This window comes from Bufo gargarizans, chromosome 4, assembly GCF_014858855.1.
Source record: "Bufo gargarizans isolate SCDJY-AF-19 chromosome 4, ASM1485885v1, whole genome shotgun sequence".
Taxonomy (NCBI): Eukaryota; Metazoa; Chordata; class Amphibia; order Anura; family Bufonidae; genus Bufo; species Bufo gargarizans.
This window is the reverse complement of record NC_058083.1, coordinates 505,076,327-505,091,850: the sequence shown is the minus strand read 5'-3', so window position 1 is coordinate 505,091,850 and position 15,524 is coordinate 505,076,327. Positions and strand designations below refer to the sequence as shown.

At 46.1% G+C, this 15,524-nt stretch overlaps 1 protein-coding gene across 1 annotated transcript in view; it reads right to left on the bottom strand.

The window, feature by feature from the left end:
• Positions 1 to 1,237: 1,237 nt before the first annotated feature.
• FLVCR1 (FLVCR heme transporter 1) overlaps positions 1,238 to 15,524 on the bottom strand; it is a 42,694-nt gene continuing 28,407 nt past the window's right edge. The window contains exons 9-10 of the mRNA XM_044292536.1: positions 7,587 to 7,654; positions 1,238 to 4,410 (exon numbers count right to left, since the gene is read on the bottom strand). Of these exons, the coding sequence (XP_044148471.1) occupies positions 4,351 to 4,410; positions 7,587 to 7,654 (128 nt within the window). The 3' untranslated portion in view covers positions 1,238 to 4,350. The remainder of the gene's footprint in view (positions 4,411 to 7,586; positions 7,655 to 15,524) is intronic.

Here is a 15,524-nt window from a genome sequence, read left to right as displayed (position 1 = left end):
ATAGTAAGTTATCCCTTTAGGGTCCATTTTTGCAGACTGTGTACTGGAAACTAATCTGGATGCACGACCCGATCTACATTCACCGCAGGTCACTACAGCTAGAAAAGGTCTCCTACTGGCGGCCATATTTCTTCTCCACCTTCTATTTTCTTGCTTCTTACCATAACAAGAACAGATCTCAGTAGAGGAAACCCTTTCATTTGGATTATTTTTTTTAGGATAATTTTAACTTTTCGCCAAGAAACTAATAAAAAACTAAAATATGGCTGGAATCCCGAAACCTGATTGTCTCAGACAAAAAAAAAGTGCCAATCATAACACAGTGATGTTAGTCTATCACTGTAGGGATAATAAACCACAGCCGTGCGGATTAATCGGTTCCTACTTTATTTCTACGGAGCCTGTAGGAAGAGATTTCCTGTCCCTTTAGGTCTTATATGGATGTCCTCCTCTCACTCACACAGTACGGCGAGTGCCTAAAGATTACTTCTTTCTAATCTACTAAAATGTACTTCAGCAAGAGGTAGGGGGCAGATAGAAGGAAGTGTAACTGCAGTCTTCACGACCATGGAAACACATAGGTCTGCACTGGAGCTGTAGACATAAAACGGCAAGAGATTTTTAAGTGAAGACTACTACAATTAAGAAAGAAAGTGGGGTGTGAAGGTGGGCCTTTCCGTTGAAGTTTTTTTTTCCGGGAGTAAGATGAGATTGCTTTATACTCCGGATAGGTCATCAACATGGGATCAGTAGGGATCCACCATCAGCTATTTGAAGCGGCCACTGCACTCCAGTGGGCACAGCGCCGTACATTGAATAGTGGCTGTGCTTGGTATTGCAGCTCAGGCCCATCCATTTGAATGGGACGGAGCTGTATCTAGGCCATGTGATGAATGAACGGGACATCATTAGCCTAGGAAGAGGCCGCAGTGCTCAGATCCCCATGATCAGATATTGATGACCTACTCTAAGGGTAGGTCATTGGTATTTTACTCCCAGAAAACCCCTTTTAACCATTTACAAGACACATTGATAAAGGTAAGCTCATGTGCTCACTAAATGGTCAGACAAGCCTCTGGGTGGAAGTGCCAGTGTAAGAGCCCATGGTGCGGCTGATGACCCGGGGACAGATAGGATACATGCCAAAGATCACTTACACCACTAGGGCAAGGTGCAGGTGTACCCACTAGCTGACCTTTCCTAATTTAAAGGGGTTAATAAAGGACAGATAGCAGGCACCTGGACAAAGATTGTAATAATCTACAAACTATTAGGCTGCATTAGGAAAAGTCTACAAGGTTTTAGTTCTGTAGGGAGCCCAACATAAGGTAATCACAGTACACCGACAACCCCCAGCGGAACCTGCCCCGGTACCGGGGTAAACCTGGCACATGTGAGTGGGATTTAGGTCACATTCTCAAATTAAAGCTCCAGAATACAGTCTGGTCTGCGCCACTCCGCCCTGTACAGTATGACCACTCACACAAAGAACATAGCATACATACAAATTTTTAAAGAGGTTCTCCGCCTAAATCCATTATCACAAAATCCGATCTTCCCCTCAAAGATCAAAGGAAAGGTTTTGTCCTGCCAACACCTATCCGCAGCAGCATGGCGATCATAATTATATTAACTTTAGGCCAACATTATTTTAGGAGGCCTTGTTTTTTTGTTGGACTAGGTTAGTAATACATTTATATTTTGATGGACATGCTAAAAAATTTTTTTTCATTATATATTTTTTTAATGCCATTTACCTGAAACCCTTAACGGTCCTCCAATGTCTTGACGGCAGGCGGTGTAGGGCCTTTGCACAGACACCTTTCAGTTTGCCTGCATTTGAGGGAGCTAACTGCTCCCGACTCGCTCATGCGCCCTGGCCGAGCCGTTACTTACAACTCCGGTTCTTAGCACAGACTCCGGCTTAGCTGTTAACCCTTTGACTGCAGCAGTCCATTACCGTGGCATCAAAAGGGACCCCACCCCATCATATCAGCAGGTTTACCAGTGACCCAATCACAGACTGCGGGGGGAGGGCATCTGCAGTCAGCCCTAAGGACCTACAAAGGACCCCAAGGCAGTCTGTTCAGCAATCCTGCAGCTAGCATGATGTACCAACATACAGGAGGGTGTTAATATATTATACATTTGAAATAAAACCCATAATGGTATTTCAAAAAGTTTATAAATAACCCCCCCCCCCAAAAAAATTAATAAATACAAAAAAATTATTATTTTTTTTTACACATATTATTAGGTATCTGCATGCCCATAATAGCCTGAAGTATTCATTTATTAAGTTGTTTAGTGTGAAACCAATGCGATAAAATATTAAAATTGCTGTTTTCTATATTTCAACAGCAGAAAAATGACAATGATATCAATTACACAGTAATTTATATGTACCCCTGAACAATGCCAAAATGTAATAACATTTCTCCTGCATCATGCTCACCTTTTACCGGTCATGTGTGCAGGATCGGCAAGTGACTGCTGAGCCCAGTGATTGGCTGCAGCAATCAGGTGAAAGGCATGTGACTGCGGCAGGCCCAATGAGGAGACTGGAAAAGTAGCACATGTAAAAGGTTCCCCTTTTTCAAAGCTTCCTGCTCTGGGCCAAGTTCTTAAAAGGGTTCTCCGGGATTTACATTCTGATGCCAATCTTATACAATGACCTGAGGTCCGACTCCTGGCACCCCCTGCCGATCTGCTGTTTGAGAAGGGCACAGCACTCCAGTGAGTGTCACGGCCTCCTCGCAGCTTACCAAACACAGCACCGCCCATTGTATAGCGGCTCTGCTTGGTATTACAGCTCAGCCTCATTCACTTGAATGGGGCCGAGCTGCACCTGGGCCATGTGACCAATGAACGTGACGTCACATGACCCAGTAAGAGGCCTAAAGAGCCCACGGAGCGCCACAGCCAATTCATATAGCTGATCGGCAGGGGTCCCGGGAGTCGGACCCTTGCCAATCTCATACGGATTACCTTTCCTTGAGGTCATCAATATGTAAATCCCAGAAAATGGATTTAAAAATCTCAGAAAACTCTTTAATTATTCAGGATTTTACACAATGTACCAGACATATCTGCACATACATTACACTGTGTACTTACGTATGTGCACAGGCTATTATCGGGGCATACCTAGAGTCCTTCAGTGAACCCATGAGTACCCATATGGGTATAGATTGCATCACAGCGATTCTCCGTCAGGTGATCAAAGGGTGATCCTTCCTTTGCTTCCCCCCCGTGAGCATTTTAGATTGTGATGTACAAGGGGTTAAACAACAGATGTCAGTTAGAGCAGGACTGCGGCTGTGTATTCCAGCTGCGGTCCTGCTTTTGACCACGTGGGAGCAGTGGCAGTGCCCACCTGGTCAGAGCGCCATAATAGTATGGTAGAGGTCCTGCTGGAGACTCCTGCCTTCACGGTACTATTACAGCTTTGGTTGTGAAGAGGTTAAAAAGAGACAATTAAAAAAAAACAGGGTTTGCGGACTGGCAGCTCCCATTTGCCCTTGAGCTCGCTCTGTCTGATAGCCCCGTATAAAAAAAAAAGCTGTAGTTGCTAGGCGAAGAATCCATAGCAACTAGGCATTAATGGCAACCAGTTTGGTCTGTCCGCTCACAGCCGTATTGTCCCCGAGCTGGCTGTGGAGGAGGGGGAACAGAGGCTCGGTATTAGGGCTTGTTCTCATGACCGTGTGAAGCCCGTGCTCCGACCGTGGCACAGCCGCATGGGGATCACAGACCCATTTACTTGAATGGGTCCGCGATCCGTCCATTCCGCAAAAAGATGGAGTAAGTTCTATCTTTTTGCGGTGCGGAGGCACGGAACGGAACCCCAAGAAGCACACGTTCGTGTGAATGGGCCATCAGTCGTGCCGTTATCTCTCGACGCATGCATTATTAAATCAGGCTTTTCAAAAAATTAATTTAGGTGAAGAACCTCCTTATAAGCACAAGTCTCACTCTTGCAAGGCAGCAAAATCTTTTGGTCCCCTCTTAAAGAAAATTAAATGCTACCTAGACCGTATTGTCATGTGCAGTATTGTCAGACCCCGATGTACAAAAATACAATGTAAAAAACAAATATGCATCATAGAATAAAAAGGCAAACCATTTTCAATTAAATAAAAAAAACTATTCCGGGCCAAACCGTTTTTTCAGTCCCTGCTCCAAACAGCGTCACCACCGCACGATGGATGAAGTTTGTGGTTCTTGTGGTTAAGCAGTACAAGCCTCAAGAAAAGGAGGCAATAAAATAAATACTAGGAGGTCCAATAAATACAGTGTGCTAAATACGAGTCTCATCGCTGCATCTCGGGGAGAGGATCCAGCTGCCGTCTAGAGCTGCGTTGCGGACTGTAGACTGGGCGCCGGTTCTACAGGACTGTCCACAGGTATCTGGGGAAACACAGAGGAAGGGCGGAAACTGTAAGAATCAATAAAACAAGCAAAGTGAAGCTTCTTTTAGACGACTGGTCAAAACTGCTGTAGAAAGATGGTCTTCTAGGGGAGATCGTCCTTTCAAAAGACGAGGCCAGTATACACAAAAGATTGAAAATCTGTCCTGGTAAAATGGGGGACGGTCTTTTGGAGATGCATATGACGTGCCTCATATAATTCAATATGTTAATGAGATTGTCCCTGGTGAGATGGAACTAAGCGGTGGCCAGAGTAATAGGAGATGTTACCCCCATAGCAGTGCAAGGAGCTACACTGCGAGGCTTGCCAGTGGTACGCGGTTTGAGTAGCCCCCATATAGAAAGTTACATACGAAGTTGCTTCATTCATAACTTCGGATTAATACTGTACAGGGATCCATCTCCATACAGGTATTAGAATGTATGGGCTCCGATGAGCTGAAATTAGTTATTCGTGAAGTCACCAGTAGTCCACACCACAACAACTGGAACCCATGAATATGTACTGGAACCCAAACACCATACAGGACACAGTACCAACAACAAACACAGAATCCAGCACACCAGCAACTGCCTGGACCCCCACACGTACAGGATGCATGGCGGCCTCAGGCAGAGCAGCACACCGATTTGTTGTTCCCTCTCCGGGGAACCCTGGAGCCCTCTCACCGAAGGCACAGACAGACAGGGGAGTGTCTAGCATCCATACAGAACCGTACACACCAAAACAGACCAGACATGGAACAACAATTAGACATACAACACACCATACATAGAAACGGGTAAGGTGGGAAGACATGGTGACAACGGGATGACAATGATGTCTCATGCCCTCAATAACTGGGCAGATTAAATACCCAGGACTAGAGTTGTTGCGATTTCGATACCATAAAGTATTGCGATACTTTATACCACGCAAAAGAAATAAACCAAAAAAGCCACGTGCATTCTGCATTTAAAAAAAAGGCGAATAGCGCAGTTTTTTAGTTATTTTTTCTGTTCCGGCGTTCACCGCATACATTTTTTTAAATATTTTAGACTTTTCTGACGTGACGATATGTTTATTTATTTATTGTTTATATATTTTATATGTGAAATTAGGAAAGGGGGTGATTTATACTTAATATTTTGGTGTGTTTTTCTTTTTTTTCTTCCACTTTTTATTTAATAACTAACAATTTCCCCCCTTAGGGGCCAGAACCTGGGATCTTCTAATCCCTTGTCCCATTCACCCTGATAGATCTCTATTAGGGTGAATAGGACCTCACTCTCTCCCTGCTGCTCTGTGCACACAGCAGCAGGGAGCTGACTATGGCAGCCAGCGCTTCAGTAGTGTCCTGGCTGCCATGGTAACTGATTGGAGCCCCAGAATTACACTGCTGGGGCTCCGATCAGAGGCTGCCACTGCCACCAATGAAGAGGAGGGGACCCTGTGGCCACTGCCACCAATGATTTTAATACTGGGGGGTTGAGAGGGGCGGGCGCACTGTGCTACCAATGATTTTAATGGGGTGGGGTTGAGGGGGCGCACTGCGCCACCAATAATAATTAACCCTTAATACAAGAGGCGGGTACTGGCAGCAGATCAGCGGCAGTTAACCTGCTCAGGTGCCGCACCTGAGGGGTTAACTGCCGCTGATCGCAGCTCCCTGTCAGAGGCAGGGTGCCGACTATCTGAGTCTGCTGCCGGCACCTGCCTCCTGTATTATGTGTTAGAGACGACCCTACATGGGTCCAGACTTTAAGTAGCAGGCTACACAGAGCGGCACCCAGAGATGTCCCAGCACTTACTATTATTCCTGCTCTGCTCTGTTTGCCCGCTGTGCCCCCCCATTACCGTCTCCTGCTCCATATGCTAATTACTATCGGAGCAATGGGGAGGAGACATCAGCTTCTCTGGTGGGCGTTCCTTCTCCCTGGCTGTAGCGCTGTCCAATCGCAGTGCAGGGAGAAGGAACGCCCAGGAGAGAAGCTGACGTCTCCTCCCCATTGCTCCGATAGTAATTAGCATATGGAGCAGGAGACAGTAATGGGGCACAGTGGGCGAACAGCAGCGCCCAGGACAAATAGTAAGTGCTGGGACATCGCTGGGCGCCGCTCTGTGTAGGAAAAGTCCTATCATTGGTGGCACAGTGTGCCCGCCCCTCTCTTCTCATTGGTGGTAGCAGCAGCACAGGGGGAGGGAGAGACTGCTTCAGTCTTCCCCTGTGCTGCTGAGAGAACATGAGCGCGCAGCCCTGTATCGAAAAAATGGAAATCCCGGTATCTTATCGATACCGCGACAAAAGTATCAATTGGGTATCGAAATTTTGATACCCGCAACAACCCTACCCAGGACAGGAGCATAGCTCCAGCACCAACAGAGGCTGGAGGAAAAATAAAAACTCCAGGCTACCAGCCACAGGCAATATAAGCACCTAGTGACCACACCCAGCCAGGTAGTTAACCCCACAAGCACCAGACAGGGAAGGGAAACAAACCTTAAAAGGAGAAGTGTACACACATGCTGCATAAAATACACGTTGCCCCAGGCAACCAGCATGCGCGGCAAATGTGTCACGGCACCGAGACACAGCCGTGACAGCTCTATGTATCTTTGTGTCTGCAACTGCTATGCAGACCTGTCTCCATGGTAACAGACGACAAACGATGTGTAGTCTGATCCTACATGCTCAAGTTCCTTTATTGTGCTGCCCGATCCCATTAAGACACACAGGTCTGCATAGGCATTAGCGCTCACAGAAGCGCCTTGGCCTTCTCCCAGCTTAGCCTAGGCCATGTGATGTCCCATGCGCAGCTGCAATACCAAGCACAGCCACTATACAGTGTATGGCGCTGTGCTTGGTGAGCTGCGAAAAAAGGCCCTGGGCGCTACTGCGAGTTCCGGTGCATTTTCAAATTGCTGATCAGCAGGGCTCCCAGGTGTCAGACCCCCACCGATCAGATACGGACGACCTATCCCTCACATACATATATGTAAAAGGGTTCTGGATGTTCTTAGCACTGTAGATAAAAACGTGATCATGGGCGCAGAGTTTATTTTTCACCCTTCCAGTCGTCACTTCTATTAAACAGAACCTCCGTCAGTCTCCAGGCCGCCCTGAAGAGGCTGATAACAGAGAATCGAGAATCCACCTTAAGAAATTAGATACTTACAGACTTGACGTCTGACTTTGTTATTCCAGAATTTATGTTGTGCCTCCGCAGGTCAGATTTGATAAGAGCTGCAAGTAAAACATAATTCATTATAGAGAGCGGTGTAATACACAGTAGAGTCACATTCACAACGTGGATAAACCAAGACTGGACTTACCCGGTGGTCCTACAGTACCCTCAAAGAACATACAGTTAAGACCGTCATACACCTCAGACGTGCTCTTAGTGGGACCCCTTTAAGACCTGCTCTGGGCTTCACCTTTAGATTAGATCTCGCTCACATTCCAGGTAAAAGTTGTTATTGTAATGTGGTTAATGGTGAAGACGTTCTGTGAAAATGCTGATGGTATGTAATGTACACCGCTCTCCGTTACTGATTTACTAACCAGACGAGCAGAACATAAAATGTACAGTAAACAGTGAAAACCGAGCAATGTAGGTTGTGTCCCCTGCAAAACCTGGTCAAAACAGGCACCTCCACCCTATCAGCTGACTGCAACTCCCATCCCCATTTTATTTTTAACTATTGATGACCTATCCGTTTTTTAAAATCTGATTATTATTTTTTTTTTTTCAATAAAAATAAAGACAGAACATTTCCATCCCACCCCCGTCCCTTCCTTCCCCGGTCCCAGAAGTCCCACAGCACTTTGGAGAAGTTTCAACAGTCTCTCAGGTGAAATGTCCGATCCGGAAGAGCAGAAACAAAGATCAATTTTGAGTCATTGCTTTTCAGTTCTACAATAGTATGGCATATCCATCAAATCATTCGATCGACTCTCATAACAGCATATCACAAAGATATCAACAGAATAGGTATTGAAGCACATGTAACAGAACGGCCTCTCATAAGAAGATTCTCCCCCACCCAGAAACCCTAGCATCCCACCTGCTACCCAAGAATACAGTCTCCTAGATTTCAGAAAAATAACGCCCAAAAGCCTGTAGGATACTGGGGTGTTGCGATTCAGAAATCCTACTCCAATGCAACCACACCCTCCAGCTTAATCCTCAATGTTATAGTACCGTTTCCACCTGCCCCAAATCTTTTCAAACTTTTTATGGTTATTCCTCTTTTGATATACAAAGCTCTCCATTTGCAGCAAAGTATGAACCTTGTTAACGAGCTGTTGAACCTTAGGAGGGTCATGATCCACCCAGTGATACGCGATCACCTTTCTTGCCTGATACATTGGCAATTATTCGTATACTGTATGTTCAGAAGATATTAAATAACTGTCAACACAGCCAAGTACACACACCCTGGCGATAACCTCAATTGGAGTGTCATACACTATTTGTATTATTTCCACCACCTCCCTCCAGTATCTTCTCAGCCTGAGGCAGTTCCACATAAGGTGGGTGCCCCACATCTGGGACATAAGTCATCCAATCTATACCCCATTTTCCTTAATAGGGCAGGTGTCCTATAGACCCTATGCAGTAATAGCAGTTGCGACATTCTTTGTGCTTCACCCACCGCTATATCCGTAAATCCTTCTAGCACTTTGATCTACTGGTCTTCCGTTAAATCAGTAATATCATCCCGCCATTTGTCATACAATCGGAGAGGCTGCTTTTTAAAATGCGTTTCCATAAGACTGCTATAGTGCAACGATATAACCCCGCTAGTGGTACCCTTAGAACTTGCCAAATCTATGATCGTATGTTTAGAGGCCGGTTTAATCCTCTCCACTTTACCTTGCGAATGCATGGCGTGTCTAAGCTGTAAATACATGTAGAATTGGGAATGCGGAAGCTGAAACTCACGTTGTAATTGAGCATATTCCTTTAAAGTCTCCCCATCATAAAGTTGATGCATGTGGGAAAGTCCGTATCGCCGCCACGTCTGAATAGCAGGTATTTTATGGAGTTCTGCATACATGAAATTGGGCCATATTACGGTAAACTTCGTGTACCCTAGTATCCCTGCTACTTTCCTCGCCTTCCACCAGACTTTGTGAATTACCGAATTGCGAAGTATCGGAATGTCATTCCCCGCTTTATCTAGGGATCCATCCTCTAACGCAGTTAGTAAGTTCTCCCCCCCCCCCCCCCCACTAGAATCTGCACGATTCGCCCCGACTTATTAGTGTCTTCTTCCATCCCCCACCCGCGCAAATGCTGTAGTTGGGCAGCTAAGTAATAAATCCACGGGTCTGGAGCCCCCCCCCCCCCCCAAGTCCCTCATCGGTTTTTGGTGGACAAAGCGTAGCCAGTTTTATACGCGGAACCCCTCTCTTCCAGATTAAATCTCTGAATATGGCATTAACCGTGACAAAAATCAGGCAGGAACCCATATAGGTGCATTATGCAACAAGTAAAGGAGTTGTGGCATCAGTATTATTTTTATAAGATTAACCCTCCCTATTACCGAGAGTGGTATTGATGACCTATCCTAAGGAAAATCATGAATACCAGATCGGCGGGGGTCTGACACCTGGGATCCTCGTCGATCAGCCGTATGAAGAGAAGTCTGTGCTTGTGTAAGTGCTGCCTTCTCTGCTCTGTTTACCTGCTACCTGCAGCAATTGCAGTGGAGAGCAGGTGTAATTACAAGTATGGCGTCCCCATTAACTTCTATGGGACGGCTCCTATCTGTTCAAATTGACAGAACGGAGCCATCCCATAGAAGTGAATGGGGACGCCATACTTGAAATTACACCTGCTCACCACTGCAATTGCTGCAGGGAGCAGGTAAACAGAGCAGAGGAGGCAGTGCGTATACAAGCACTGCTTTCTCTTCAAACAGATGATCGGTGCGGGTGCCGGAGCACCATCCGATCTGATATTAATGACCTATCTTGAGTCCCGTCAATACAGTGCCATATTTGGCGTTCTCCCTTAAAGGTATTGTCGAGGAACAGAAAAACATGTCTGCTTTATTCCAAAAAACCTGTCCATGGGTTTTAACTGGAATGAATACGGTTGAGCTGTAATACTATACATTTAAAGGGGCCTGTCTTATCACAGATGATGGGGACTGTGGTGATGTCCTACAGTGTAAGTGCTGGGAGGCGTGTATATCCCACCCAGATACCTCAGCTGGGTGAGAACTGAAATCCAGAAAGCTGCAGAGGTTTCAGCAAAGTGCAGTCTGCGGAGACAGTTTTGTCTAGATGTTGTTCTGGGCTTGATTTCACGTGGACTGGTGGATCTGCCAGTCCACACTCTTCCACTACATGTATTGCCTTTTGCCGGAGGTGATCGCAGGACGAGGCCTGCTGCTGTAATCAAGGAGGGATAAAAACAACCCTCTGTGTATGACTTGGGGGAGGAAGTCCTGAGAGGCTTTAGTCTATGTGGTCTCAGCCAAGAGGGTTGAGGGGCCACCAGGCTTAGTAAAGCCTGAAGTTTGGGGGCCCAGCGACGCCTACGATAAGTGTTTTGCATGGTCAGAGTCGGTAGGACTTCTGGACCATCTCCCCCGAAGGGTGCTGGTGTGGTCACAGCCTGGAGGCTGCTGGACTGTATATAGGCCCAGGAAGCTAGATCTAATCCTGTGTGTGAATGGCACTCTATAGGTGAGGTAGGGACAACACGTGTATTAGGTAGAGCCCAGACGGGTAGGTGTTTATTTTCTATGTTTATGTGTGTGATGGTGCTGAAGTGCCAAAATAAAGCACCTTTTGGACTTGAACCCCGTTGTCAGAGGAGAAGTCTGTGATCGCAACCCCCTGAGAGAGCGCGATCCCTTACAGGGCATATTGCTAGGATATGCCCCCATCGTTTTATAGGTGTGGGTCCAACATCTGGGACCCGTACCTATAGAGAACGCAGCCCAGAAAGTGGTGGCGAGTGCACTGCGCATGCGCAGCCACCCTCCTTTAATTTTCTATGGGGCCGCCAATCATAGCCGACCTCTGACTCGGCTATTTCCATCAGACCCCAAAAAAGTGAATGGGAGCGGTGGTCGGTCATTTGCGGTGCGCTCTCCACCACTTCTCAGGCTCCGTTCTCAATATAGGTGCGGGTCCCAGTGGTGAAACCCACACCTATAAGACACTGGGGGCATATCCTAGCGATATGCCCCATTGTCTGAGATGAGACAACCCCTTTAATAACCCCATAATATAGATCTGACAAATATGACTTTTTTCTATCAAAGGCATAAATGGGAAAGGCAGAGCTTCACAGGAGTCTATGGGCGCCATATTACTGCTCTGCACACCTCAGAGGTTGACCCAGTCATACAGCTGTGTCCATAAGGTCTAAAACTGGTCATTTACATAAAGCCGCTGCCAGCTGAATGGTCGACAACTGCAGAAGAGCAGGTCACTGTGTGGCTGTAGGAGAGTAGTATAGACACCAGACCCATTAGGACTTCGAAGACTCCTAGATTCAGCTCTGAAGGGAAATCAGATGGCTCTCATCCAGACAGACGAAACCCTAAATTCCATGTGTGCACCCCCGGCAGAGGGGCGATGCAGACCATTGTATGTCTGTTCACCTTGCTGGAGCGGATACAGTTATGTTCCCGTGGATACTGTGTGTAGACCCAATCTGGCTCTTCCAGTTTCTTAGTGAGGTATGTAGGAGGGGGGGAGGGCGGCACAGTCTATGCAGAAGAACAAATGCCAGATACTCATAGAATCAGAAACCAGAAGCCGGCGGTTCCTGCTGAAATACTGTGTCCTTCCAGCGTCATGTGACCACTCTACACCCTTCAGTAACCCATGGGTGACTGTTTACACTGAAGGTGTGCTCGCAGATGACGTGACCCTCCAGCCGCTCAGACCTGTCACTACCCAGACATATATGTCCGTACTGTGAATTTTACAGTAATGCAGACCTCCCATAAAATTACGAGACAGGAAATAAAGTGAGCACCACCTGCCCCTCCCAGCAATACCTGCAGACATTCCTGATCTATCCCGTACCACACACAGGCCACGTCCTCTTCCTGCACAGTGACCTTGACATATCTGTCACTCCAGAGGCTGGGTCTGGCCTTAGTCTGGGGCAGTATGTGACACAGGAGAACATCACGTGTCCATTACTATAGGAGAAGCTGAAAGAAGACGAAACATAAAGAACTAGATGTGCAAGGGAGGAAATTCTTTGAAGCAGGGCGTTAAAACCAAGACTTGGGACAGGCCCCTTATTCCTAGTAACTCGTGGAGAGCATCAGGCTATATGTGTATCAGCAAATCAATCAACTTCTAGTTTCACAAACAAGATATACAGTGGCAAATGTTTGGGCACCCCTGGTCCAAATTACTGTAACTGTGAACAGTTAAGTCAGGTTACTTTCACACTAGCGGTAGCCTTCGTGCTACCACTAGTGCACCCTGCCGCCAGGAAGTCTGTCATTATAATGGGGGTGGGCCGGAGGTCCGGCCGCAATAAAACTACAACATGCTGCAGTTTTACTCCGGCCGCCTCTCAGCATGTTTGCCGTCTTGCGGCTGGACCTCCGGCCCGCCCAGATTATAGGCTACCGCTAGTTGTAAAAGTAGCCTTAGTTGAAGATTAAATAATCTACAAAAGTCGTGAAGTTAAAGATGACACTTTCCCTTTATATGTTAAGCAAAAAACTATTTATTTTCATCTTTTACATTTTAAAATTAAAGCAAAACTTTGGGTACCCTGCATGGTTAGTACCTAGTAGCACCCCCTTTGGCAAGTATTAAAGCTTGTAAATGCTTTTTGTAGCAGCCAAGAGTCTTTCTATTCTCGTTTGAGGGATTTTCATCCATTTTTCCTTGCAGACGTCTTCCAGATTCCGGGGCCGTCTTGCATTCACTGCTCTTTTGAGGTCTATCCTCAGGTGTTAAGATCAGGGGACTGTGAGGGCCATGGTAAAACCTTCCGCTTGCACCTGTTGACGTAGTCTTATTGTGGATTTTTAGGAGTGTTTGGCTTCTACAAAATGGATAATGATCCTATTCTCTTTTCAGCTTTTTACAGTTGGTGTAATGTTTGCTTCCAGAATTTGCTGGAGTTTTATTGAATCCATTCTTCCCTCTACCTGTGACATGTTCCCATTACCACTGGCTGCAGCACAACCCAAAGCAGGATAGATCAACCCCATGCTTTATGTTTGGAGAGGTGCTCTGTTCATGAAATTCTGGGCCCTTTTTTCTCCAAAACATACCTTTGCTCATTGTGGCTAAAGAGATCTATTTTAACCTCATCGATCCACAGGACTTGTTTCACAAATGTATCAGACTTTTGCAAAGAAGAATGGGTGACCCTTGGCTTGCTACAAAAAGTGATCTCAAGCCATTACACTTGCCAAAGGGGGTGCTACTAGGTACTAACCATGCAGGGTGCCCAAAGTTTTGCTTTGGGTCCTTTTCCATTTTTGGAATTTAAAAAAATGAAAAAAATATTGTTTTTGCTTAAAATACAAATGGAATGAGTCATGTTTTACTTTATGCCTTTTGGAGGTCATTTTATCTTCAACTTGCTTAACTGTTCACAGAAACAGTGATTTTGACTGGGATGCCCAGACCTTTGCATGCCATTGTAGGTTCTCCTACCCTTACATGTATTATTATACTAGTATATATTATAGGATTTAGGCATTTAACCACAGAGGGTGAGAATGTCTAGATGCTTTTTGAAAAGCGACAACCAATTTTCAGGATCAGAAATGTGATCAGAGCAGTTGTCACTTCCCTTCTCCCAAACATAACAGCTCATCTAAAAGGGGTTTTCGGATTTTTAAATACCCCAATAGAAAATTTGACTTAATAGAGTGGAGTTTCCCCCCCCATTCAGAACCCTCATCTATTAGCAAAACATCCCTCTCTGGAGGACTCCTGCATCTATGCATGACACAGGGAACCCATTTGTTTTAAACTGGCAGAATGTAATGCTGTGGTGACGCTGCAGAAGAATTAAAGCCCTACTGCCAGTTGAACATTATAGGTCCCAGGAGAGGGACACCACGTGATCGTCTTATTATAAAGGGACCCATGTAACAAAAAGAGACTGTACAAAGCGGAGAACCCCTTTAAACCAGACAGAATTAACACATGGCGCGCTGGAGTTTCAAGAGGGTGTGGAGGAAATGAGGATGTGCAATCTGGCGTCACCTGAGACGTCTTACGTGCCACCTTTCAGGCCCTGAGACTGCGGTTATTGGTGGTCCTGCGGAGGTTGCTTTTAATAGGTGGCATGACGTTCAAGTATATCCTGGGTAAAAACAGGTTAGTAAAACCAGTCACTCTGTACCATACAGGTGACCCCCTACCTGCAATCAGGCTACAAAAACCTACCAGTGATCAATCATCTTTACTGGAAAAATGTGTGCACTGTCCAAAAATCAACAGAGACTACAGATCTGCCAATGAGTAACCCCATTCCTAGAAAGCCCAATGTCACCAGCAACCACCTGTATAAGCTTACACCCAAGTCAAGAGACGTATTTACACAACTGCTGTGCGTCCAGATGGCGGTGTACACTGCGGATCTGCCTCACAGGACTGTGCGACATTACACAAACACATGACATCTGCTTTCATTTTAAGAACATTTCCAGGGCAGACTTTTAGTGCATAGCCTTGGAAACCCCACTTATGGTGTGACCCACCCAGGAAACTGCCAGCCGGAGAATCTCCCCTGGTTCTTCCTAGCAGTCAGCCGGATAAACAGGAGACTTTACCAGTCCCCCGATCAATCTGATCACCTCCGGGCTGGAGCCGAGCCCAGAACTGCTACAAAGCCTCACCATTCCATATCAATGAACCAATTCCAAATGGCACAATGCTGGAAAGTCCCACCCGGGCTCCGCATTATGAAATAAGCCTCAGGCAAAAATAAAAAAAAATCACTATCTGGTCATGGAAAACCGCATTATACAAAACGCCACCAGACAGCTTCCAATGTAAAATACATGCCCTAGTGCACGGTGTCAGGTATTTTTAAGCAGCCGGACAAGTGGTTCTGAGGCTGCTTTTCCTCAGAAATCAATGGGAAAGGGGTAAAACA